Source organism: Alligator mississippiensis, chromosome 10, assembly GCF_030867095.1.
Source record: "Alligator mississippiensis isolate rAllMis1 chromosome 10, rAllMis1, whole genome shotgun sequence".
Taxonomy (NCBI): domain Eukaryota; kingdom Metazoa; phylum Chordata; order Crocodylia; family Alligatoridae; genus Alligator; species Alligator mississippiensis.
The window spans coordinates 34,340,862-34,367,628 of NC_081833.1; the positions used below are offsets into that span (position 1 = coordinate 34,340,862).

General features: G+C 46.9%; 2 protein-coding genes across 7 annotated transcripts in view; one reads left to right on the forward strand and one right to left on the reverse strand.

The window, feature by feature from the left end:
* TSNAXIP1 (translin associated factor X interacting protein 1) overlaps nt 1-25,748 on the reverse strand; it is a 94,304-nt gene extending 68,556 nt beyond the window's left edge. For 3 of the 4 annotated variants that reach the window (XM_019488976.2, XM_019488977.1, XM_019488975.1), the window contains exons 1-3: nt 25,662-25,748; nt 8,400-8,490; nt 1,298-1,404 (exon numbers count right to left, since the gene is read on the reverse strand). In XM_019488976.2, coding sequence (XP_019344521.1) covers nt 1,298-1,404; nt 8,400-8,490; nt 25,662-25,690 — 227 coding nt within the window. In that variant the 5' untranslated portion in view covers nt 25,691-25,748. Of the gene's footprint in view, nt 1-1,297; nt 1,405-2,236; nt 2,263-8,399; nt 8,491-25,661 lie in introns of those variants that run through there. The other variant, XM_059713632.1, reaches the window with a different exon arrangement.
* Nucleotides 25,749-26,375: 627 nt separating this feature from the next.
* RANBP10 (RAN binding protein 10) overlaps nt 26,376-26,767 on the forward strand; it is a 207,261-nt gene continuing 206,869 nt past the window's right edge. For 2 of the 3 annotated variants that reach the window (XM_006278087.3, XM_059713633.1), the window contains exon 1: nt 26,378-26,663. In XM_006278087.3, the coding sequence (XP_006278149.1) occupies nt 26,459-26,663 (205 nt within the window). In that variant the 5' untranslated portion in view covers nt 26,378-26,458. Of the gene's footprint in view, nt 26,664-26,767 lie in introns of all 3 variants that reach the window. The other variant, XM_019488979.2, reaches the window with a different exon arrangement.

A 26,767-nucleotide genomic window follows, 5' to 3' on the forward strand; every position in this document is an offset into this window, starting at 1 on the left:
CTGAATTAATTAAGATTCATGTGTGTTTTCCCTCTCTCTCTCACAGCTTCACACAAATCCACTTCCCATTACTAATCTTGTGAACAATCCAAACCTCCAATATCCCACCTGCCTGACCAGGTTGCTTCTTTCAGGAAAGGGATTTAAAAACTCTAAATTGCTAACAACACAGCTCTCAGCTGCAGTCTGCTTTATCCAGTCACTTATCAAATTAATTCTAGGAACTGTAGTCTATTCTCTCCTGTACAGACATAACAGTGCAACCAGATGCCTGGGGCAGCTGCAATACATGGGGGGCAGCTGTGGCATCTGGCTGAGGCCAGCACACCTGTGTTGCTACAGTGGCAGCTGAGCTGTTTCTTTCTGCCCTCTTTTCCCAAAGTCAGTGTCCATGCTCCTTCCTACCATAGGAAAATGGGAGCTGGGACTGTGAAGTTCTACATGGAGAAAGGATTACTTCAGACCCAGATACTAATATTTTTTCAGCCCTCCTACAGTACATGTTCCCATGGGGAATCCTTTTGATATAAAAAGCAAGACCAGCGGTTCTGTGCATGAGGATATGGTAAATGCTAAACAATTGGTTTGAAGTGACTCAGGAAAAAATACCAATTATTTGAAAAGGGCTTCTTCAGCACTGCATGCCCTCTGGAGATCCAGGGAAGTATTCCTTTCCTTGTCCCCTCAAGCACACTGCATATACTGTGCTAATTAAAACAGTTGCGGTTAAAAACCTTCAAGCCTTTTTAGTAAAGTATCATCAGCAATTCTTGGTGGCTTATTGGCCTCATATAATGTGCACTGGGGAATCAATATAGAATTACACTGGCAACTGCAGAACCAATCTGAGGTATTTCCTAACAAGAGGAACAATGAATATTAAATACACCCTTGATACTTCCTGCAGTTGCTGCTCAGGATTGGCTATGCTTCATTTTTTATCTTGAGGGATGCTGCCCCTATCTGAGGCTAGAATTCTCACTGGTGCAATTTAACCAGCAATCACAATGGTGGGGAATTTGTTTTGGAGGTGCTGAGCACAGGGGGGCCCAAGGGCCCTGGCACCCCTCAGGAAAAGGGCTGTCACCTGAAATGTGTAAAACTTTCCATGTGTCCATCATCTTCCATGTGTCCCCCCTAAAAAGTCAGCACCTATGACTTGTTCTGTGATTCCCTGGTGTAAGTAAAACCTCTTTCTGCTGTCCTGGTACTTCTAAGCATATTTCCCAGACCCAAAGTTGTATTTTCTCTTTCATGCTGTAACTCTTCCTGCCTAAAGCTTTGTTCTTACTCGTACCTTCTCTTCTCAGGATCACAACAGGGTTGACTGTTCTGTAGGACTGCTTGCCCAGATGCATAGGCAGGCCATGTGGATAAATGACTACCAGCAGAAAACTGAAAGGGCTGAAAAGAAAGCAGAATTAACTTGTGAATCCCTGTGCACAGGGTTTCTAAAAAAAGGGGATGAAATAATAATCATTATCTTAATTATTAATTATATTGCAGTGTTTGGAGTGATGCTGTGACTGTGATGCTCCAGGAATTATGTGAGAGGCAAAATTTTTGGGGTGATATCTTTTATGGGACAAACTGTATGGTTAGGATAACATTAGACAAGCTTTTGAATGAAAATTATTCTTCCTCAGGTCTGAGGAGAAAAGCAAGTAAACGTGCCATAGAATGCACACAACTGGAGTGGAGCCTTATGAAGGGCACAGAAGGGCAAGCATAGCTACATAGGTTGAAATTAAATCTGAAATCAGAGCAGTCTTTAAACAAAAAAGTGGAAGAAAGCCAGTGGGTGCAAAAGAGCATGCAGACTGGGTTAACAGAAACCCAAAGTGGGACATCCTTCAGATTCAATACTGTTTTGAAGAGAATAGTTGGGGAGTTAGAAGTATAACTGTAGATAACAGTGAGGACAAGCCAGAACATCTAGAGTTCCAGACAAATAGCATGAGCAGTAACAGAGAGCTAAGCAAGGACAACATTTATAACTCTCTCTTTACAAATGCAAAATGCCTAAAAAATAAGATGGGTGAACTAGATTGCCTGGTATTAAATGGTGACTTCAACAAAATAGGCATCTCAAAGTCTCGGTGGAAAGACGATAATCAATGGGATACCGTTCTAGCAGGTTAAAAACCATGTAGAAATGACAGAGTAGGATGTGCAGGTGAAAGAGCAGCATTGAGCGTTAAGGATAGTATAGATAGTAACATCATAAAAATCTTACCTGAAAGGGAAACTACCATAGTATATCTGTGGGTAGAAATTCCATACTTGAATAAAATATATATAGTATCTGGATTGTACTACCGACCACCGAATCAGGAAGGTGAAGAGGATTATGAAATGCTCAGGGAGTTTAGAGAAGCTGCTAAAATAGGACAGGTAATAATAATGGGAGACTTCAACTATCCACATATAGACAAGGTAAAAACCTCATGAGGGTGAGATGTGAAAATAAAAGTTCTGTACGTGATAAATGGCTGCTTTCTAGAACAACTCATCTTGGAACCCGCAAGAGGAGGAGCAGTCCTAGACCTAACCCTGGGTAACACACAGAAGCTGGTTCAGGAGGTACCTGTTGGTGAGTCACTCTGTAATAGCGACCATAACATAAACCCATTCAATATTTGAACAGAAGGGAGTAAGCTAGAAAAGTCCGTTATAGCAATATACAACTTTAGGAAATTAAACAAGAATGAGGAAGTTAGAAAGATGTTTAAAGGAGCAGTCAAAAAAAGTTAAAAGCCTGCAGGCAGCTTGAAAGCTGTTTAAAAATACCATATTAGAGGCTCAGGAAAAGTAAATACCACATACCAAAAAAGGGGTATCAAGTGGACCAATAAAACCCTCACATCATTTAATAGCAGAGGCCATTCAAGGGAAAAAGGCATCCTTCAAAAAATTGAAGGTGTGCCTAAATGAGGAAAATAGGAAAGCTCACAAACTCTGGCAGATCAAGTAGAAAAAGTGAAAGAATGCAGGCCAGAAAAGAATGTAAGGAGTGTCTAGCAAAAGATACTAAAATTAATAATAAAAACTTTAAAAAATATTTCACAAGCAGGAAGTGAGCTAGGGGATCAGTGGAACTGTTGGATGACCAAGGTGTAAAAGGTGCACTTGGGGCTCTAGCATCAAAGGCCCTAGCAGAGAAGCTAAACAAATTATTTGCATTAGTTTTTACAGCAGAAGACACTGGGCAAGTTCCTATGTCAGATCAATTCTTTCTCTTAACCAGAGAAGATTTTAAAGCACTGCCAGAAAATTAAGGATCTTCTCCATCCACTCCTCTCAGTACCTCCAACCTCCCATCCTATATGGACATTTAAGGAACAAGATGCTTCCTGGTTTGATAAAGAATGTGTAGAGCAGAAAAGACCATTAAATAGGAAAGTCAGGGAATTAAGGAAAACTGGGTACATTGGAACAACGTTTTGGAGTGATATTCGAAAGTTATGGAAAGCATATAAACTACTTCTCCAGAATAAGAAAAAAGAATATTATAATCAGCAATGGGATAAATTGAGGCCAGCAATCATTGCTAAAGATAGTAAAAGCTTCTGGCTACTTGCATCAAAGGGAACAGCTAATTTTAATTATAAATTGAAAATAATATTACCACAGACAGTTGGGTAGAATATTTTTCCAATCAGTGTACTTCTTATATGGAACAAATAAATAGAAATCTAGGGGATAATAAACCCCCCACTGATACAATTAAGTATCAGGTAACAAAGGATCAAATAGCACATCTCCTCAAATCACAACAGAAGAATAAAGCCCCAGGTCTAGATAGAATACCAGTGGAAGTTTACATTGATAACATCAAATGGTAGACTCCGATTTTGGAAAAATGGTATAACTCTATAATTGAGCTGAGCCAAATCCCAGTGTCCCAGAGCACAACCACGGGGGAGCTGGAGACCCTCCCCTTGGGGGACCCTGGGATGGGGCTACACAACTCGTGGGAAACCCCCCCCCAAAAAGAAACTACTTACTGGCCACAGGACACCAGACACCAAAAGAACAAAGAGTGAAGCTCCACATACAAGCTGGGGAGCTCCCCCCTTGTGAGCACAGAGGCGGAAAGGGATCTTGGCGTCATTATTGACTCCAAGATGAACATGAGCCGCCAGTGCCAGACTGCAGCCAGCAAAGCCAACTGCACCTTGTTGTGCATCCAAAGATACATCTCAAGCCGGTCTAGAGAGGTGATACTCCCCCTCTACGTGACATTGGTCCGGCCTCAATTGGAGTACTGCATCCAGTTCTGGGCACCGCACTTTAAGAAGGATGTGGCCTGCCTTGAGAGGGTTCAGGGGAGGGCCAACCGCTTGGTTGAAGGGCAACAGGGCAGGCCCTATGAGGAGAGGCTGAGGGACCTGAACCTGTTCAGCCTCAGCAAGCGGAGGCTGAGGGGGGATTTGGTGGCTACCTACAAACTCGTTAGGGGAGATCAGCAGCAAAAAGGAAGGGCCCTATTCCCCCCAGCAGCACTTGGGGTGATGAGGAACAATAGCCAGAAGCTGCTGGAGAACAGATTCAGGTTTGAGATTAGAAGGCACTATTTCACTGTCAGGGTGGCTAGGATCTGGAACCAACTTCCTAGGGAAGTGGTCCTCGCTCCTACCTTGGGTAAATGCAAAAAGAGGTTGGACGAACACCTGTCTGGGGTCGTGTGATCCCAGTGTGTGCTCCGGCCTGTGGTGGGGGGTCAGACTAGATGATCTATTTAGGTCCCTTCTGACCCCTAACTACTATGAAACTATGAAAGTATGAAAGACCCATCCCTTAGGGGACCCCGGGATGGGAGCTACACAACTTGTGGGAACCCCCCCGCCAAAAAGAAACTACTTACCAGCCACAGGACACCAGACACCAAAAGAACAAACAGTGAAGCCCGCGCGGTTCACGAGCTACGCCTATATACAGCTGGAGACAATGGGTGACATGAGGACCAATCACCGGCTGGCGAAGATAAAAGGGAGCGCCAGAACAGCAACGGGGAGAGCGGGAGAGGCAGCAGAGGCTGTGAAGGCTCTCCACACCGGTTACAGACAGCACACAAAGGAAAGAATCCAGACCAGAGAGCAGCAGTGGAGGCTGTGGAGGCTCTCTGCATTGGCAGCAAACAGCCCTGGTACAAGGGGGCGGATTGCACTTGGGGAGAGGTACCCCGAGTGGCAGAGAATAAACCCCGTGCCGGTCATGAGCAGCACCTGCGTCCAGGGGACGACCTCGCTCCCGAAGGAGCCATAGCAGACCCAGAGGCAGCGGAGGCTTCCTACTCCAGGTTCTCATAGGTACCAAGCCATGGAGGAAAGCTGACCTGGGGAAAGGCAGAAGATACCCCAACAAGAGTGCAGAGTGGAGCAGCACCAGGGGGCGCCACCTGGTTCAGGCTCTAGGGCAGAAGGAGGGAAGCAGTAGTGGATCCTGATCTCATTCCATTCTGTCCGCCCTCTTATCCTTTTCTTTAAAAATCCTTTTTTCTCCTCAGTTACTACTGGGCTGTATGTGGTCTTCCATGTGGCGGTTGTAGTCTAGTTTTTTTTTAGTCTTTGGGTGCCTCAGTGGTTAGGTCTGCCTTGAGGGGGAGCTGGCTGACACCATTCTACCTGGGTGATCAGGAGGTTCAGCAAGTAGCCATTGACGATGGGGAAGATAGACAAAACAAGCTTATCCAGTAGGCCTACAGCCTATCAAAGAAATGAAGTTAATAACCAATTCTGAAGACGGCGTGAAGATCAAAGGTCATCTAAACCGGAGAGACAGCCGCATTAGCATCAAGTGGCCCGCCGGAGGTTGGTGTGAGGAAGGGGTGTAAGGGAGGTGGAGCCCCGCAAATATCCGCCAGGAGGAGTGATCAACTCCAAGGGACCTACAGAGGAAGACCCCTCCACTGGAAATACATTCAAAGTCATGGCAGGTGAGTTTAGGGGCTTTCTCCGGGGTGATTGAGATCCCTCTCAGTGGCCACACGAATCCTCACTGAGCCCACCACTAGGGCAGCGCATGCGTGGGTATTTGAAGCGAGGTAGGCACACCCAGATTCCTGGAAAGGAAGTAGTATTGTACCGATTTTCAAGAAAGGTTTAAAAGATAAGCCAGAATCTTATTGCCCTATAAGTTTGATAGACGTTTCAGCTAAAATTTTTGGGCACCACTTGTTATATCATCTCAAAGCATGGGTACAAGGGGAAAACATATTATATGAACATCAGACTGGATGTAGGGACGGATTAATAACATATTTATTCTTAACTAATATTATTATTAGAATGGCAGGATTTTGGTTTAAAATCCTGCCCCTTTTATCATCTTGCCTGCTTAAATTTTGCTACATAAAAGATATTAATAATCCCCCTCCTCTCCAATCACCCTGGTTATAGCTTTTCTTTCCCACACTTTTGCACGTTGCCTGACAAAATAGATTGATGAAGTGAAGTTCATAGGCTCCTCTGTGAAAGGTTTTCAAATCAATCTACTGGATACAAAAAATCATGGACTAAATATAGACATTGGATATGACACATAATGACCCGCCTAACATCTGACTCCCCAGGTAAACCCTCCACTTTTTACCAGCTAGTCTCATCCTGCCCCCCCAACCACTGATTACAGCTACATTCATTTCCCCTCTCCCCAACTGTCTCTCACCTACTGACCATCTCAATTTACATTTTGATTGACTGGCTTTCTTGCATACATACTGGCCTCTAGCTGCTTTACTACTCCATCCAGGAAGAGCACAGACCATCTGCAGACACTTCCTCATCCTGACGAAGGGTATTTGTACCCAAAAGCTTGCAAAGAAGAATTTTTCCAACTATTTGAGTTTGTCTAATAAAAGATATCAGATTTAACCAAAGAACCTTGTCTGCCATGTCCTTAGGCCAACATAGCTACAACCTACACTCTTGAAGGTGTTAACAAGGATGTGGACAAGAGGGATCCAGCTTACATAATATATTTGGACTTTCAAAAAGCATTTGACATGGTCCTTTATCAAATGATTTTTAAAGAACTGTCTTATCACAGGATTGGGGGGAAGGGTATTTTGTGGACTGAGAGCTGATTAAAAGATAGGAAGTAAATGGTAGGGCTAAATTGTAATTTTTTAGGATGTGGGGAGTTCAAATTGGGGTCCTGCAGGGATCATTGCTGGGCCCTATTTTGTTCAATATTTTCATTAATGACCTGGAAATGGGGGTACACAGTGAAATCTCTAAATTTGCAGATGTTACCAAATTATTCTGGGTAGTCAAGCCCAAAGCTGATAGAGAGGAGCTGCAGAAAGTACTCACCAAGCTAAGTGGGCGGGAGAAAAAAGGAAGATGAACTTTAATGTTGACAAGTGCAAGGTAATGCATCCAGGGAAAAATAACCTCAACTACATGTACACAGTGCCGGGGTCTGAAGTAGGTGTTACAACGCAAGGAAAGAGACCTTGGAGTCATTGTAGATAGTTGTCTAAAAACATCAGCTCAATGTGCAGTGACAACCAAAAATTCCAATTCAAAGTTGGGCATCATTAAGAAAGGAACTAAAAACAAAATGGAGGACATCATCATGCCACTATACAAATCCATGATACACCTCATCTTGAAAACTGTGTGTAGTTCTAGTCCCCACATCTCAAAAAAGATGTATTAGGATTAGAAGGGTACAGAGAAGGGCAAGGAAAATGACCAGGGATATGGAGTGGTTGCCATATCAGGAGAGACTGAAAAGGCTAGGACTCTTCAGTTTGGAAAAGACAAGGCTGAGGGGGATATGATAAGAGGTCCATAAAATCATGAAGGGTGTGGATCAAGTGAACAGGTAACTGTTATTCCGCAAGCCCAGAATACTAGAACTAGGGACCACCCAGTGAAATTAGTGGGTGACAGGTTTAAGACTAACAAGAGAAAGTATTTTTATGCAACATGTAGTTAACAAAAAGGGACTGGATAAATTAATGAATGATGGATTTATTGATGGCTACTGAACAGAATGGCTGGAGAAGTTCCCTCTGGCATCTCTAAAACAATAATGGTGGATACCAGGAGGATATTGAAAAGAGGATAGGTTACTCTAGAGATATCTGGTTCAATGCTCTCCCTCTATAGTATCCATTTCTGCCACTGTTAGGAGAGAGAATACTGGGCTAGATGGACCATTGGTCTGACCCACTTATGTTCTTATGTAAGTGCCAAGCCTTATGTAGCTACATTGTGACATGCAAACAGCATTTCAGTGTGGCCCTTTGACCCATGTAAATTCTTGTTGCTTTGGAGGAAAACGCTGGCAGATTAATTTAATTTTATAAAGTTTAGCATAGCATTTGCGTTTCTGGCAAGCTGGCAATACATTGCAAGGGTATGCAAAAGTATGAGCACTCCACTCACCAAAGTTTTCCATTTTCCTGAATGGATGCATTTCAGGCTCCTAGGCTGTGATTGGTAACTTGAACTTTTAGTTGGAGGTGGGAGAGATTCCCTGTGTAATGACAGTAAAAAAAAATATTTATTTTTAAAAAGTGTAACATCCAAAAATTGTTTTGAATGAAATTTGGCAAAAAAAAGGAAATTCTATCACTAATTTTGTAATTCTAGGATCCTTAACACTACAGAAATTGCTGGCTTAGTGATTTGTCACAGTAGGAAGGGGTGACTGATTACAATATAAGAAGACAGATTCCTGTGAGAAGATTGCTTACTTATCATGCCTGTAAACGATTATATCTTTCTTATGTCAAATCTCCCACTTACTGCTACTAGTGAGATTCAGCATTTACAATGCTTTATTACTTCAAAGCTCCATACAAACATTCACTAATCAAACCTCAACATCCAGCTGAAGTACTCTAGTTTAGTGGTTCCTATCTTTTAGACAGTAGCTGTGAAATACAATATTGTCAATTAGATCCACATCACTTGATAGAGAAGTAAGTTAAATGAACTCAAGTTCCACGTTGATGAAACACCTATCTTCCAGAGCTGAAGTCCTGTTGCTTTTGGGCTGTGGCAGATTTGTAATTTCATAGTTTCATAGTAGCTAGGGTCAGGACCCCCTGCCACAGGCAGGAAAGAATGCTGGGTTCACAAGACCCCAGACAGGTGATCATCCAACCTCCCCTTGAATATGCCCAAGGTAGGGGCGAGGACCACTTCCCTGGGAAATTGGTTCCAGATTTTGGCCACCCTAGCTGTAAAATATTGCCGTCTGATCTCCAACCTAAACCTATTCTCCATCAGCTTATTTAATTGAGCAGTTTCTATTTTCTCCCCTTTCACTTTTTGTCACCTCTCTTGACAGAGTTTTCTGAGTTAGACTTGTCGGCTGTGTCCACACAAGCATGGACATTTGTTTCCCCAGGGACAAGAAGCAGTGGCACACCTTGTGCCACTGCTATTTGTGAGCCATGCACCCTCTGGCATGTGGTAAGTTACCCTGGGTGGGGTAACGGGGGCTGTGGCCAGCACTAGGCTAGCCCCAGCAACCTTATCTGGGGTCCTGGGGGTATCCTGGTGCTGCAGCAGTGGCAATCCTGCTGCTTGGAGCCTAGCCAGCAGACGGAGCATGGCTCCAGATGGCCAGGCTCCAGTTTTGGGTGGTGCGTGCTGCCCCTGCATGCATTGCTCCGCTTTTTTTTTGCATGGGTTTTTTTTTACCCTGGGATCTCTGGCTGGATGCGGCTGTGAAGGTTATAATCTGGATAATGGTAACTGTAGATGAACTGTTTTTGTAAAGGATGTAAATATGGCTCCATGCGTATCTTATAGGGAATTAGGGTTGACACCTACTTCGTCCTATGGTACCATATGCTGGACAATACACTGAATTTGCAGTGTTATTTTGTCACACATTGGCACAATTTACCATGTCACTTGGTTCTCTAATCTGGAGGTCATCTTTGCAGGCTTGTTGCAATCTCAGGGTTCTCAGATCCAAACCACGGCTACTTTTTGCTGATTCTTTCTGCCAAACATCTCTAAGAAAGGACCCTTCCAACTCATGTGCACAGCTAAAACTATGCTTTCCTATTTTACATCTCAGTTAGTGCACATTCTTTTCTCTAGCTTGACAAAAGCAACTGTACCATTAAAGAAGCTTGCAAAGATAATTTTCCTCTTGTCACTTTGACCATGTCCTCTATCTTTGCATCCCTCCTCTGGCTCTCACTTCATTATCACAACAGACATCAGCTACTTGTCCTCACTTTCAAAGCCTTCAAAAGTATATCCCATCTTTTCTATCATCACTTCCTCCTTCATCTTCTTTGCCATGATGCTAAACCCTTAGCAATGGCTTGAAGTCATGAGGGTGCTGACACTTAGGGTGGCCATCGTAGAGGACATTCTGGTTTTCTGCTACTTTGTCCTCTATTGATACGAAACCTGATGCCTTTATGTCCTCTCTTTTTCTCTTCAAGAGAAGAGAGAAAATAGAGGACATAAAGGTGTCGGGTTTCATATCAATAGAGGACAGAAAATAACTGGACTGTCCTCTATGATGGCCACCCTACTGACACTATTGCCTATCATGCCAACCAGTGTTGTCTCATTGTTTCCTTATATTCCTCCCTCTGCCTCTTTATATAACCATTGTCTCTGTCTTTGAACATGAGTCTTTTTGGGGCAGGGATCTTCTTATTGTTTTGTGTTTGTACAGAGCCTATTCCTATGAGGTTCTGGTCCATGACCAGGGTTTCTATGCACTACAGTAATACAAATAAATAATAATGAATTTCAGGGCAACAAGAGAATGAGGCTAGTTAACAAGGAAATCAGTAATGTTTGTACATAATTTCCTGTCAGAGCTGAGCCTAATAGGCTTAGATGAAGAGAAATCTGGCTGGTTTTTAAGCTTTCAGGCTGGCTAAGCAAAGTGTGGGTGTCTCATAAAAAAGCTGCTGAGACTCTCCTTTGAGCCAGTTTTAAGTGCCAACTCAACATTTTAAAACATTTAAAACAATAGGATCCTACCAGGTTATCCTTGTTGTCCAGCTGACCCATGTTTGTGGAACACCTTAAACTAGTATCAGTGCTTTCACCTGTCAGTTCTCAAAGGGAAAAGCAGCTCTTCATTCTGGCAGAGGTTTCAGCAATTGATACTGGGGAGAGAGGTGCTGAACAAATAATTGATACTTAGTGGTCTGTGCTATTACATTTCTACTCTTACAATGGAAAGATCTACTGTAGCAGGTTGCTGTAGCTGCCTGAACCTTGCAGGGGCTGCAGGCCAGCTGCAGGTGGTAAGCAACTGATTGCAGGCCTGCCTTGGAGGACTTGGCCAGCTGAGGAAGATAATTGGCTGGCCAGAGGAAGTTAAAGCTCTTAGGGAAGAAAGCTGGGGGAACTTGCTAGGGAGAGAACAGAGAAGTGAGAGCGAGAGCTATTAGGCTACAACACTGAGCTGGGGTACTCTCTTGAGGTCTTGAAAAAGACCTCATCAGAGAGAGAGAAGACTCTGAGGCTAGAAGCTGCAGCACAGAGCCAGAGTGGTCCTCTTGGAGCCTGGGAAAAGACCACAGGGTGAATGAGGGGGCTGTGAGACTAGAAACAACAGTGAGCCAGAGAACCCCTTCAGGGTCTAGGTCAGTGGTTCCCAAACTGTGGATTGTGACCCCAAATGGGGTATCAACATCCATGGTTGGGGTCATGAGGTTTCTGCACCTGCAGCAGGCTGGGGGGCTGCAATGGGGCTGGACCAGTTCCAGACAGGGACTGCCTCTGCAGTCCAATGGGTGGAACCCAGCACAGAAGGGAGTGCCATACCATCATGGTTACCAACGTGAGGTGCAGCAGCAGTGCAGACTTGTGCCCGCTCTGCAGTTGGGTGGGCAGGAGGCACCTCAGCTTGGTTGTCATGGTAGCATGGTGCTCCCTCCCATGTCAGATCCTGCTTGCCTGATGGGAGGTGCGGTCCCTGGGGGGGTGGGAAGGAGGAATGCAACAGGGCAGGGAGCCCTGAGCCTGCAACAGTCAGTCTGCATTCTTTTCCCCCTCTTCCCTCCATGGGCTCTACTCTGGTTGTGCCACCCACAAAAGAAGGGGCAGAGGGAGGAGGGGTGGAAGCCTGTCACCACTTTCTGCTCTGACAAAAGCAGCTGCTGCCTCCTTGCAGGTGGCAGATGGGGCTTAGGCACTGGTGGGGGATGGCAGGGCATTGCGGGCCCTGGCTCTGGGGCACTGAGGAGGAATGGGGGGCTGTGGGTTGGGAGTGAGGGGTTATGCTGAAGAAAAGCTTGGGAAGCACTGGTCTAAGTGATGAGTATGAATCTGGAAACTCACTCCAGAGAAAGAGAGAAAGCAGCACAGAGTCAGAGTAACCTTCTTGAGGTCTGGGAAAAGACCCGAGGTCATGAGTTAATTCTGTACTGGCTATGTCTTTGACTGTTCACAGACTGATGGTTTTTATGATGTGTGTTGTGGGGCAAGTGTTCCCAAAAAATATAAAAACTGTGTTATTTGTACTGGCAACCCACTACACCTACACTTTAAGCCAATCAGGTCAAATAATCTTTATAAGTAAAGATACAAGCAGCCCAAGACACGCATGTGGAAGCACTTTAAAAACCAAAAAGTCAAGTAAATAAACAACTTCAGATAACTTGTTTTCTAATCTGTGAAAAGTTCCAAGCAGAAAACAAGCCTGTGATATTTTGAACTCCTGTACTATGGTAGAAGTAGTAAAGTACTATTGGCTAGTGGACATGCAGTGTAGCTGTATGATGGTAGATTCCTCTTATACCTCTGGCATAGCACAAGCTTTAAAACATAACAATGTTCATCTTTTAGAGACCTGCAGTCATCAGATTATGGAACTGCCATTTTAGTGCATTTAAGCAAAATGGTTCTTGACTATCCAGAAACATGAAATCATGCCAGCACACTTGTGGCTAAATGTGTTAGGAGAGTGGCAATGGCAATGTATTGAGCAACTTAAACACACTGGGCACATCTATATGAGACACTTACTGAAGAGCTGGCTAATTGGCTCTATAGCAAACATCTCAGTATCTACATGTGCAGCCCTATTAGTCCGCAGGAAATTAATAAACTCTGCAGCAGGTTAGTGTTTGTAAATACAAGTACTATTCTGCTGAGGAAGGGTTGTTTGTTTGTTTGTTTGTTTTTGTCCAGCAGTGTACATGTAGACTCCGACAGGGTTGGCTGGGGCACAAGAGTACTTCAGTGCCTGCCAGGTCCACACTGAAGTGCACTTGTGTCCCAGCCAGTCCCTCTGCAGCATGTTGAGCTGAGTCAGAGCAGTTCCAGGCGGGCAGGCTGACCCCCAAGGACCCTTGCCAGCCTGGGGCTCCTCTGACCCGGCTCAACATGCTGAAGGCCCAGGCACACATGTAAACGCAGTGCCCAGAAGCAATAAACTCCAGCATGATAGGAGCCAGAGTTTATTGCTTTGCATTAATATGCAAATGTAGACCCACCCATCATGGAGACTTGGGTAGCTTTAGCAGCCTGGATAATGTGCTTAGGTTATTGCAGAACTAATGTTAAGTTATTGGCAATCCACACAGGTCAATAACACAACAGACAGGAAAACATTAATTTTTCAGAGGCATTGCTGGCTACGTGCATGGAGTATATTTATTTCTGACAAAGGCAGGCTATGAGATGGACTGTACTTTGGTAGGGCTCTGTACCCATGCTCTCGTACATAGTAGAATGTAACCACAGAGAACATAAACATAAGACTCACAGGGAGTCCTTGGCTAACAAGTCCAGTCCCCTGCATTTACAAACAAACACTTGCCAAAAGAATCCCCAAACCATCACTTAAGCTGTCACACACAACTACAAGACACAATACCCAAAACACAAAGGGCATCCTATAATATGCCATAGGGTCAGAGGAGGGAAGATAAAAGCACTGCCAATCCTCTGTCACAACAATGATAGAGAAATTCCTGGTTGGTTGCTCAGAAGACCCTTAAAAAGAACCATGCCTCATGCTGCAGAGGAAGGAAAAACACCCAGAGCCTGTGCCAATGGCTGTGGCAGGAAAATTCCTGCCTGTCCCCAAACTTATTGATTAGTATGACCCTAACTGGAAGAACAAGACCTTATAACCAGAAATCTGTGGGTTTTCTAGGTACTGGCAGGAACTAGTGTACCCCACTCAACACCCCCCACCCCACATGCACACACACCCACAGCCTTAGCTGTGGGTCAGTGGCACACAGCTTCAGCAAGAAGAGGCAACATCACCAGTAGTAATGTTCATGAATGGAAAAAATTCCTTCCTGGCCCCTATAGGTGACCAGCAAAAGCCCTGAAGCATGGAAATTCCATACACTTTCCACACTGCAAGAGAGTTACCTTTATACTCCAACTTTGGGATTATAAATATATGATTTGACATATCATTTGTATGGATTGTTGAGCCAGACCTCCCTGTCTACTATAAGAGATTCAGATCCTTTGCCACTCCCTCTCCTGACCGTGCTTGGAAGACCATTCAAAAACTTCACTCTCATTGTTAGAAATCCTTTTCTAATTCCAAAATGTATTTGTCCATAGACACAGTTTGTACAAATTTGATGTTGCATCAGAACTGCTTTTCAGCTTAAGCATCTTCTCTAATACTACTTGCAAAGTGTATAAAGGCTAGTAAATAACCACAAATCTGCTGGGGGGGAAATTAAATAAAATGTTTAATAAAATGCAAGAAAACCACAAGAACAGATCACTACCAAGAGTTCAAGAGAAGAATCACTTACAGTGGGGCATTTGCAAAATTGGCTGCTTATCTACTGTTTCTAATTGTCAGCATAACTAATGAATCACTTCTAGGCTAGGCCTGTGTGAAGACACTAGTATTCACTTCGGATTCGGCCGATTCAGCAGACAGTGATTCAATATGGTGATTCAAATCACTGTCCCAAATTGATTCAGCCAGATCACCCACACTCATCCCCTGCCCCCTCTTCCAGCCCTGGCAATGGCTGCCCTGCCCACCCTAGTTCCAGGCACTTTGAAAAAAAAAAGCCCCCACTTACCAGGTGCTACCGGGGGGGGGGGGGGGGGGGGAGGGAAGGCGATCCCCACTGCCCCAAGCTGCATGGGGGGGCTCTGTCACAAGCCCCATGACTGCCCCCCCCGCTGTCCCAACCTGCACCCTCCATGGCTAGTCTGCCTGCCCCAGCTCCAGCCCTTTAAGAAAAAAAGCCAAAAAACCCCTGCACTCACTGGTTCCTGCCCAGCAAGGGGCAACTCCCACTGCCCTTCACTGCCCCATGCTGCATGGGGGGCTCTGCACAAGCCCCTAGAAGTCCCAAGACTGCTGCAGCAGCTGGTAAGTCTAGGGTTTTTGGTTTGTTTTTTTTCTTAAAGGTCCGGAGCTTCCATGGGGAAGTGGGGGGTGGGGCCAGAGGAGCTAATGGCAGAGCCCCTCACATGGTGTGGAGCAGTGGGGGGCAGTGGGGATCACCCCCCCCACCTGGCAGCACCTGGTGAGTCTGGGCTTTCTTAAAGGTCCGGGAGTTGGGGTGGGTGGGGCAGCCATGGGGGGTCTGGGGAGTGGGCAGGGGTTGATGGGCCTGGGGGGAGCAGGCAGGGGATGGGGCCTGGCAGGGGTCCCCTCATGGTCCCCTCCCTGCTCCTCCAGTCTCCCCTCCCCCGCCCCCTACTTACCAGCTCCAAGTCTGGCTCCAGCTCCCTGCTGCAGTAGGCAGGGACTGCCTGAATCATTGAAGCTCTGAATCTTTTCTGAATCGATTCAGAGAGCTTTGAATTGATTCAGACCTTTTAATTGGTACCCTGATTTGATTTGGATTTGGAGATTCAGCCACTGAATCAGGTCGAATCTCCTCTGAATCATGTCAGCACCCGAAGCTCTGCGCAGCCCTATTCTAGGCTATGTACAGACTGTCAAAAAGTCCAAGGCTGAATTGATTTAGTCTTTGCAGGTTAGTTTATGATGCAGAGATTAAACTGAGAAACAACTGGACCGACATTCACTTTTGATTCAGGAAATGCAGCCACATGCCTGGAGAAGCTCAGGCCAAAAGCCAGGGGGCACTAGAGCATGGCTCTGGCATGAAGCCAGCATGGGCTGTGTGTTTGCTTTTTCTTCCTGCTACCCCCAAGGTCTCTGGGATTTGCAGTACACAATCACAGTAGCAGGACTCTGCAGGGTAGCTCATTACTTCCTCTTCCTGCCTCCAGGTGCCTCTGGGATTTGTAGTCCACAGTTGCAGCCAGCAGTAACTTTCAGTAAGTTTAGCAGGGCAGAGCACCTCTGTACTTGGGGGAAATGGGGTGTAACAGGGAAGCGGGGGATTAACTCCCCTCCCTGGCCCCAGATAGGGTTTGCCTGGGGGTGCAGTTCCTGCCTTTCTTCTTCCCCCTCACACCTCCAACCCTTCTCTTCTGGATAGCGGTGCACCGATAGAGATTTTTTGGGCCAATACCAATGGCCCATTTTTAATGAGCCATATCGCCTGATACCTATCTGATTGTCAATATGTGGACTGGCAGCTTGAAGAGCAGCATTAGACTGGTAAGTCTGTTGTAGTGGAAGTGGAGAGGGAAGGGGAGTGGGGGGGAGACAGACTGAGGCCCCTGCACTGAGGGATGGAGTGGGTCTGGGGCAGGTGCTGTCCAGCTGGGGCAGGGCATGGGATGGAGCTGTGGCTCATCCAGAGGGTGCGGGAAAGTTGCGGGGTGGCACCTGCTACTGCACACACCCTCGGACGTCACGGGGGCGTGTGCTCCTGGATCTGCACATGTGATGAGGACAGGCTGCTGCTGAGGGCTGGGGCGGCACTGAGCTTTTCCCAGTGGGAGGCTTGGCCAGGCTTCACTCAGAGCAGGTGGCAGTGGCAGTGGGAAGCGAGTTATGGGGGGCTATGGGGGATTTTGGGATGGCTTCAGCCTCCTTGTAAATCCCCTCCTACCACCACTGCTGCCTATTCCAAGTGCAGCCCAGCTCAGCTTCCCACTAGGAAGAGCTCAGCGCAGCCCTGGCCCCAGCCTGCAGTGGCAGCCCACCCTTCCCCGTGCACAAATCCAGGGACACATGGCTCCTATGTTCTCCCAGGGTGCGTGCAGTGGCGGAAGCTGCCACCCCACCTCCCCGTGCCCTCTGGACAAGCCACTCACGGCTCCGTCCTGCGCTTTGCTCCAGCTGTTCAGTACCTACCCCAGCCCACTCCCTCCCTCACCACGGGGGCCTCTATCTGTCCCAACCCCCTGTCTGCCCCTTCCCTCACAACAGACTTACCAGCTGGACCTGACTGCTCTCCATGCTGCTGGGCTGCGCTCCTGGCTACCTGTATGCTGCACTGTGGCTGTGCACATGCACGGGGCATTTATCAGCCACATTATTGGCCACATCAGCCAAAAAAAGCTGATGGCCGATAGTTAGTTTTCCTTGTATCAGTGCCGATCCAATATGGGACCAATGGCACCTCTACTGCTGGAACAAACAGTCCAGCCCAGGGCTAGAAAACATGCTGGGATTCTGGGAGACTCTAATTTAACTTGAACCAGGATGAGGTCTGGGGCAGAGGTTGCATAAACCAATTTGACCCAAATCAGTTAAGTCTGATACTACATTCAACCAGGTTTATTTTACACCAGTTTCGGCCATTTTTAAACTAGTTTATGTGCACTGAACTTATGTTCTGTTACAGGTTTAAACTAGTTTATGTGTAACTTCTGTCCCTAGCCCCAAGGTTGAAGTGAGACTCATTATAGGCAACTAAGTAGTGGTTTGTAACTACCAGTAGATAAAAATACATGAAGGGAGATAGAGGAGAATATATAAACCCAAATGTATCTCTTATGTGTATGCTCCAGCATAGATAAGCGTTTCTTGTTAAGATCTGCTGTGAAACTGTAAGCTTGAGTGCTTTTAAAAATTCCTTAATATTTCATTAAATATATATATTTTTATATTTGATCTATGTTTAATGTTAGATATTGCTTGAAAGTCAAAGCCATTGGAATTCTATATTTTTTGCTTTAGATTTAGTTTCATCTAACATTAACGTCTTCCTGGGTTTTGCAGTCTCCTTGCATCTCCAGGTTTTCACCCATTCTACAAACTTTATGAACTTACTGAATAGTTATTTACTAGGGGTGTGTGAAGTGGGCCCTATTCAATTTGGATTTGGCCTGAATCAGGGACAGTGATTCGATTAATTGATTCAGATCACTGTCCCTTATTTGATTTGGCCAAATCTGAATCTGAAGATTCAATGCTGATTTGCAGAACAGCGATTTGGACACAGACACAACTTTAAAAGCTTTTTCTACATACCTTGAGGTAGCAGGTGCAGCTCATGATTGATGTAATGCTGGGGCACATGGAGCATCCCACAGGAGGGTGGCAGGGGGAGGCAGAGCCTCCATACGCTCAGCAGTGGACCCAGAAGTGGACCAGAAGTACTGGGGGGCCCCCCATGCCTCCCTGGCTCTGCGATTGGCTGCAGGGGGACCCTGGGTGCCCCCAGCACACCCAGGAGGCACCAGTCACCGAGCTGGGGAGGCGCGGAGGGGCACAAAGTGCTTCTGGTCCACTTCCAGGTCTGCTGCCAAGCGTGCCAGGGAGCGCCCCTGTGCTTCTGTAGGACGCTTTATGCACCACAGCATCGTAGCATTCATGGGCCCCTGCTACCTAGAGATATGTAGAAAAAACATTTAAAGCTGTCTCTTATGTCCAAATCTCTGAATCTTTCCAAATCTTTCCAAATTGATTCGGAGGGTTCCGATTCGATTCAGAGAGATTAAAGGGTCCTCGGATTTGATTCAGATATCTGGCCACCAAATCAGGCCGAATCTCCACCGAATCGAATCAGGGACTGAAGCTTCACACAGCCCTATTATTTACAAAATTCTGGTAGAATTAAAATTGGTTGATATTCTGTTAGTTACCTTGTTCCAAAAAAGAGTGAAAATAGGAAGGCAAGTGGTTTTGATTCTCATATTCATGAGAGATTTTTTAGCATTTTTTTCTAGGATCACTTACCAAAATACTGCTTAAAATCTGCAGATGTTTCTTTTCCATTTCAATCACAATCTCACTTAATTTTTCAGGAAATTTAAAAATATTAATATTTATGTTCTTTCAAGGCTACATGATTCTAGTAACAGCTTTATAAACTCCTTGCAACTGTAAATGTACAGTTAAATAGTGCACAAATAGCTCATGAATCAATTGACTCCTCCTCCTGTGACCCTGGAGATTAATTCACATCTCATTATTACCTTATTTACATAGTATGGTCCCTGGGGCAAAATGCAAAAAATCAGGTCACTTTATGATTGCTTATTATCACAACATGTCTTTGCTGTGACATTTAGTAGATGTATATGGGATAACCTGCAAGTTTGTGGAAACATAAAGGTAGTCCATAATTGCCATTTAAAAATCCACACTATTCAAAACAATAATTGGTTCAGCCAAGCTCCCTTCCTAGATATAGTTACAGGTGGAACTTTAATTGAAGGAAATGTACTTACACTGATAAAATCTAGAAAAAAAGACTGTGTTCAAAAGGCCATCACTGCATCTGTAACACTGAAATGGCAGCTGATTATTACTGCACCCCCATGGATCTGCCCCTGGATCTGTTTTATATACTAGCCTTGCAGCTTTCAGATGCAAGCATATGTCAGAGATAAGCTGAAGAAGTCATTTGGGTCCTAGATTAATTATGGACAATATGGGAGGTGCATTTACCAGCTGGTAGTGCAGTGTGATAGAATTAATTGTCTACTTATGTGTAATGAAGCAGTTTAGCCCTTAGGATGGCTACCTATCACTATAAGTAGGTAGGCAACATTCTGAAAGACCTGGTAATGTGTAGACCAGGGGTGGACAATTATTTGGGCTGGAAAGCCATTTAAGAAGTTTTGGTGAGTTGGGGGCTGGGATGCTGACTCAGCCCACCGCAGGGGTGGGGTGGGGTGGGGTGAAGGGCAATTGATCCTGTCCAGCCCTGGGCCTGTCCATCTCACAACCACTGCTGGGGGAGCCAGACAGAGAAAGCAGGTGGGTGGGTGGGAAGGGTCTTCATGGAGAGCAGCTTGGGACCCCTGTGGGCAGGGTGTACTCAGCTAAGTGGATGGGACAGGGCCGCAGGTAGGTACGGAGTGGCAAGCAGGAGCAAGATGGGCAGGGTGGACAAGCTGAGGTGCCCGAACAGTGTGGTCAGGTCTGGCAGCAGCAGTCGGGCAGAGTAAGCTGATTTGTGCACAGGGTGAGGGCAGGCTGCCTGATGCAGGCTTGGGGCTGGGGATCGCACTGGCCTCTTTCCAGTGGAGACTGGACCAGGGCTGTGCTTGGGGTGAATGGCAGTGCTTGGAGAGGGGGCTACGTGGTGAGCTATAGCCACCCAAAAATTCCCCATAGCCCCCTCTCCCAGTGCTGCTGCCACCTTCCCTGAGTTCAGCCCTAGCCCAGCCCCTCCGCTTGGAAGAGGCCGGCACAACCCCCAGCCCCGAGCCCACAGCCCGCCCTTACCCTGTGCACAAATCTGGGAGGCACATGACCCCCATGGTTGTGTGCAGAGGCAGGGAGCTGCCCCGCTACTTCCCCCCCCCCCGCACCCTGGATGAGTTAGTTGCCCATGGTTATGTCCAGTGCCCTGCCCTGGCTGGGCAGCCCCTTGCTGATAATGTCAATTTTTCTTTTATCGGTGCCGATCCAATATGGACAGATATATCAGCGCACCTCTAATTACAGATTTCTGTTTGAAATCTCTGGCTTTATCTTACCACCATAACTAAAAAAAAAACTTGGGGGTAATGACTGACCACACAATGAATATGAGCCACCAATGTGATGCCGCACCTGGCAAAGCAAATAAAATCCTGCCTTGCATCTACTGATGCATCTCAACCAAGACCCAAGATGTCACCTTTCTGCTTTATTCAGCCTTAGTGAGGCCGCAGATGGAGTATTGCATCCATTTCTGGGCTCCACGCTTCAAAAAGGATGTGGAGAAGCTTGAGAGAATCCAGAGGAGAGCCATACGTATGATCAGAGGTCAGGAGAGCAGTTTTTATGAGGAGAGGCTGAGAGGCATGGGACTTTTCAGCCTGGAGAAGTGAAGGCTCAGGGGGAACTTGGTGGCAGCCTATAAGTACATAAGGGGTGTGCATCAGGATCTTAGAGAATGTCTGTTCACCAGGGCACCTCAAGGGAAGACAAGGTCAAACAGTCGCAAACTGCTGGAAGGTCGTTTTAGACTGGACCTAAGAAAAAACTTCTTTAACGTCCAAGTCTCCAGAGTCTGGAATAGACTCCCCCCAGCAGGTTGTAGTGTGTCAGAATTCTAATGTCTATATTGAGTCCATGAGTTTTTATATCCAGTAGATTTATGAAGTGAAGTTTGTAGGCTTGTCTACAAAAGGTGTTTTGTAAATTCCCTTTGAGGATCAGGACTGAGAGACTGGAGAGCAGTTTTCTTATGAGAAATGTGCCCTCACTGGTAATTGGATGTTCTTGTCTTTATAATAATGTCCAGTGTACATTCATTCTGGTGTACAATTGTTGTTTGGTCTCTCCTACATATTTTCCATCGGGGCATTTGGTGCACTGGATGAGAGAGATAACATTTCTGGAGGTGCAGCTGTAAGATCCAGGAATGGTGATGTTTTTGTTGTGGGGTGTAGTAATTGTGGGGGTACTGGAGATACGTTGGCAGGTTTTGCATTTCTTGTCATGGTATGGTCTGGATCCATTTGGTTTGTTTTGGGCTGTAGGAAGGTTGGTTCTGGTAATGAGGTTAGCAAGGTTCAGTGCTTGTTTGAATTTCCAAACTACTTTTCACAGACAAGCCTAAACACCTCACTTCATAAATCTACTGGATATAAAAACTCATGGACTCAATATAGACATTAGAATTTTGACACACTACAACTTGCCTGACATCTGACTCCCCAGGTACCTCTCCACTTTTACCTGCTACATCCCTGCGCCCCCATCCTGTCTTTCACCCCCTGACACCTCAATTTACATTTTCACTGACTGGCTTTCTTGCCTGCAGCCCAGCCTCTAGGCTTCTTTACTATTCATTCCATTCACACCAACTGCAGATGCTTCCTCAGCCTGATGAAGGGTTTTTAAACCTGAAAGCTTGCTAAGAAATATTTCTCCAACTATTCAGTTGGTCTAATAAAAGATATCAGATTGACCCAAAGAGCCTTGTCTGCCTATGTCCTTAGACCAACACGGCTACAATTTACACCCCTTAATACACACAAGCGATATGAGTTTTGCTTTCAACAGGTTGAGCAGCACTTTCACAGAAACATCTGCACCTATCTCCTTGGGACTCAGCAGGCTTCATGCCCTCATAAGGGTCTACCATCCCTGCTGTGTTAATCCAAATTGGCAAAAAAATGACAAAATTATAGGTATTTTAGTGATTCCCAATTATAGTCTATGGCTGAATCTCCGAATCCAATTCGGCCGAATCAAATCAGAACAGAGACTTGAATCACCAAATCAAATCACTGTCCCTCTGAATTGGCCGAATCCGAATTGAATAGTTAACACTTCACACAGGCCTATTGAATTTGTCAGCCTTTTTAACATGTTTTTCATTGATTATCAAATTTCCAGCATCAAGTGCCTCAGAGAAATCACAGTGTATATAGTCCGTTTTGGATAGACTAATCTTCATTGCTCTTCCCTCTAGCACTTCTCTCCATTGGTCCAATCCAGTTTACACTTCCTCTAGACTCTCGTTACAAATGACCACATCATCTGCAACCATCATGTTCCAGGGTGGTCTCCTTCTTACTTGTTCAGTAAACATATCCATCGTGACTGCAAACAGGAACAGGCTCAAAGCTGACCCTTAGTGTATGCCCACCTTCACCTCAAAACTCCCTCTCTCTCTCTTGAACTGCTCCTCACTTTCAATGTACATTTCCAATACATGTCCTTGACAGTTCTGGCATATTTCTCTGGCACCTCCTTAACTCTCAGACACTCCCATATTTCCTCCTTGGGTACATGATTGTAGGCTTTCTCCATATCAATACAAATGAAATGGATATCTTTATCACCTTTTCTGTATTTTTCCATCATCTGTTTTATTGCAAAAACCACATTCATGATACTTCTCCCCAGCATGAATCTGTACTGGCCTTCTCCAATGACTATCTCAGTCCTTAGCTGATTCTCCACCACTCTTTCCCATGCTTTCAAAGCGTGAGACATCAATTTGACTCCCTGACAGTTGCCACAGTCTTGGACATTACTTTTCTGCTTGAATATCGCCACCAACACACTCCCTCTCCATTCATTTGGCATCTTCTCCATTGCAAATATCTCTTTAAACAGCTTACACAATATATTGATTCCTTCTTCCCCCAAGACTTTCTAAACTTCCACTGGTATATCATCAGGTCCTGTTGCTTTACCATTCTTCATTTTGTTCAGTGCTCTTTTCACCTCCATTCTGCTGATGTCAGTCACCATGCCTTGGTTTTCTGTGGCATTTGCTTGCAAACTTCTTGGGTTCTCTTTGTTCATCAGATCTTCAAAATAGTTCTTCTACCTGTCCTTAATCTCTTCTTCGTTCGCCACCAGTCTCCCAGACTTGTCCTTGATCGTTCTCACATTACATCTCTCATCAATTTCTCTTCTCTTAGCATTCCTGTACACTTCCTTCTGTCCCTGTTTTGTTTATAGCCTTTTATACATATCATCCGTTGCAGTGTTTTTGGCCTTAACAACAGTCCTCTTTGCACTCTTCCTCTCTACTTTGTATACTTCAAAGTCCAGAGGGTCCCCTGTATCTTTCCATTTCTTACACTTCTCCTTTTTCTCCTGTACCTCTTTCTGGACTTCCTCATTCCACCACTATGTTTCCTTCCTGATAGGCATCTTTCCAGATGGCGCTCCTCAGATTTTTTTCTTGATCTTATCCACCACCTGTTGCCACTAACTTTCAGGGTTTTCTATTTCTTCAACCTACTTCTTCCAACACTCCTGTTCTGAAGGCCTCTCTTAGTTTCCTTTTCCTGCTGCAACCTCCAGCACTTACTAAATATCAAGGAGTTGAGAAAATTATGTCTTACAGCTTTCACCTTCATGTCCATGACTACCATCCTGGGATCACCTTACAGTCTTTCACCTCTTTCCAACCCCATTTCCTCACTAGCAAATAATCCACTTGAGTTTCTCTAAGTCCACTCTTGTACACGATCAAATGTTCTTCTCATTTTTGGAGGAATGTATTTGAAATTGCAAGACAGTAAGATACTGCAAAATCTACTATCCTTTCCCCCTCTGCATTGAGGTCTCTGAATATATGTCCCCCATGTAGCAATTTCTACTTTGCCCAACTTATCCATTGAGGTCTACCCCCTGCCCCTATTTCACTGTCTGGAACCTGTTGCGTCATCTCATCCACCTTTTCCCAGTTCTCCTTCTCTACTGGATTCCCTATTTGTGGGACATACATGCTCGTCACGCTCATCAATTGGCCTCCATTGTCCAGTTTCAATCTCACAATCCTGTTGTTCTTCCTTTCAACTTCCAACATTTTGTCCTTCAGTTCTTTGCACAGGATCATCTTGACTCCATTTCTTCTGTCTCCACTGCTATAAATCCTCCACCAATCTCTCTGTTTCCTGCACACATACAATATGTACTTTCTTCCTTTCCAACAAGAACGCCACTTCTCTACCTCTTCCTGTCATACTCCCCACATTGAGTGTTGCAACTCTCAGATCCTTTCTTTGGACCAGCTTCTTTTGCTGCACCCATCCTTGGTGCGGTAGCAAAATTTGTAGATTCATTGGAATATGACAGGATTGCACCATAAGCACTTCTACTATAGCCTCAAACTTGCAACCTTTGGACTATCAGCCATGCACTTTAGCACCCACACCACCCCCATCCCTGTTCATGGGGCAACACAGCAAAATAAAACTGCCAACTTTTATACTAAGTGGCCCTGCTTCAAGATGTCAAGTTGAAAGATGCCATTTGTATGAAACATGAGGGTTTATCCTTTAAATACCAGAATGCAGCTGAAGCTTACCCAGGTTGTGACCTATGGCTGAATGAGGAAAGATACTGTGCAACTTTACCTTTTGTTACTGGATGTGTCCCAGCACCAACAAGGTTAGGCTGACGAAAGTATGCAGAACCTGGAGGCAACAGCCAATGCCAAAAACAGATAAATTGCTATAGTATCCTACTAGCTCTTATGTTATGGCCTGAGAAAAGGGAGAGGATCTTGATAAGAAGAATCCTAAACCTACTGGGGTTTATACCTTTGGGATTTGATAATTCAGGGACATCAATTGGATAATGTCTCTCTCATAGCCAACAGGTTTGGACAAACTGTGAATCATCTGGATAATAACGCTCTCAAAATATTAACAGTTGTTAAAACTTGTCCATCGGCTGCCGACGCACCTCGCCCTGAGCCACCACCCGCGGCCCGAGAGCGGGGAGCGCAGCGCTGCAGTGGGCCCGGGCCCGCGTGTCCCCGTTTCCCGCCCGGCCCGGCCGTGCCCACGTGCGGCCCCGCCGCCGTCAGACCGCCCCCCCCCGGTTTCGGCAGGTGCTGACGTCAGCAACGCGAGGGCTCCTGGCCGAGCGCCGCAGCCGTAGGGAGCCGCAGCCGTAGGGAGCCGCCGCCGCCCCCGCCCGCGCCCGCCGGCTCCTACCCGCGCGACGGCCCCCGGGGCCAGGCCATGCTGGCTCAGCAGCGGCGCGGGCTGTTTACACTCGGTCTCCCTAGAAACAGGCCCCGCCCCGCCCCGCCCCCCGCAGGCCCCCGCGCAGCTGCCCGCGCCGCGCCTGAGGAACGAGCTTCCCAGCGGAAGCAACGGCACAGCCCTGGGCGGCGCAGGGGGCAGGTCTCCTGGCTGAACCCATTCCCCGAGGGGGTCCCGGGGTCTGGCGCCCCCGGCAGTGCCGCCGTGCCCGGGGATGACGAGTGCCTCAGCCGCGGCCCCCTGCCCCGCACCGGCGTGGCCCCTGCCTCCGCCGCAGCCCCGCAGGGGAGCGGAGTGGGGAGCCGCGTCCTGCAGGAGAGGGGCGAGCGCACCCAGGGCGGTCCTGGCGGCGGGGGTGGGGCAGCCCGCGGTGCAGGACACCGGCGACCCATCGCCCCGCGCCCGAGCTGGGGAGCCCCGAGCCGGGCTGTGCGGAACAGTCAGTGACTAGCTCACGGGGCATTCTGGGACTCGTAGTGCAGGGCCCCCCTGGCCGATGCGAGCCGCCCCGAGAGCGAACTCCTTTTCCCAGCATGCTGCGCGGCGCAGGGATGGGGCGGGGCTTGTGGCGCGGAGCCTATCGGGAGCTGCAGTCCGCGCGTGCGGAGAGCGGCGCGTGCGGGACGGCCCGGGACTCTGTTTTCCGGCAGGCACTGCGGCCCCATTGTGGCCGGAGTCGCGGCCCATTGGCTGGCGGCCGGAGCCGGGCCTCGCTCCCCGCCCGGTGACACAATAGCGAATCCAAGATGGCGGATCCGGGCGCAGGAAGCTTGCACGGGGGGGACGCGGCGCTGCCGTGCCCGCCCGAGGAGCAGGAGCTGAGCCAGCGCCTCCGCCGCCTCTACCCGGCCGTGAACCAGGACGAGACGCCGCTGCCGCGGTCCTGGAGCCCCAAGGACAAGTACAACTACATCGGTCTCTCGCAGGGCAACCTGCGCGTCCACTACAAAGGTGCCGGGGGCTCGGCCGGGGTCGCTGCTGTCGCCGTTCTCGGCCGCGACAGCCGCGGGGGCCGCTGGGGCGCGGCGTCGGGCCGGATCCGGGCGCCGGGCTGG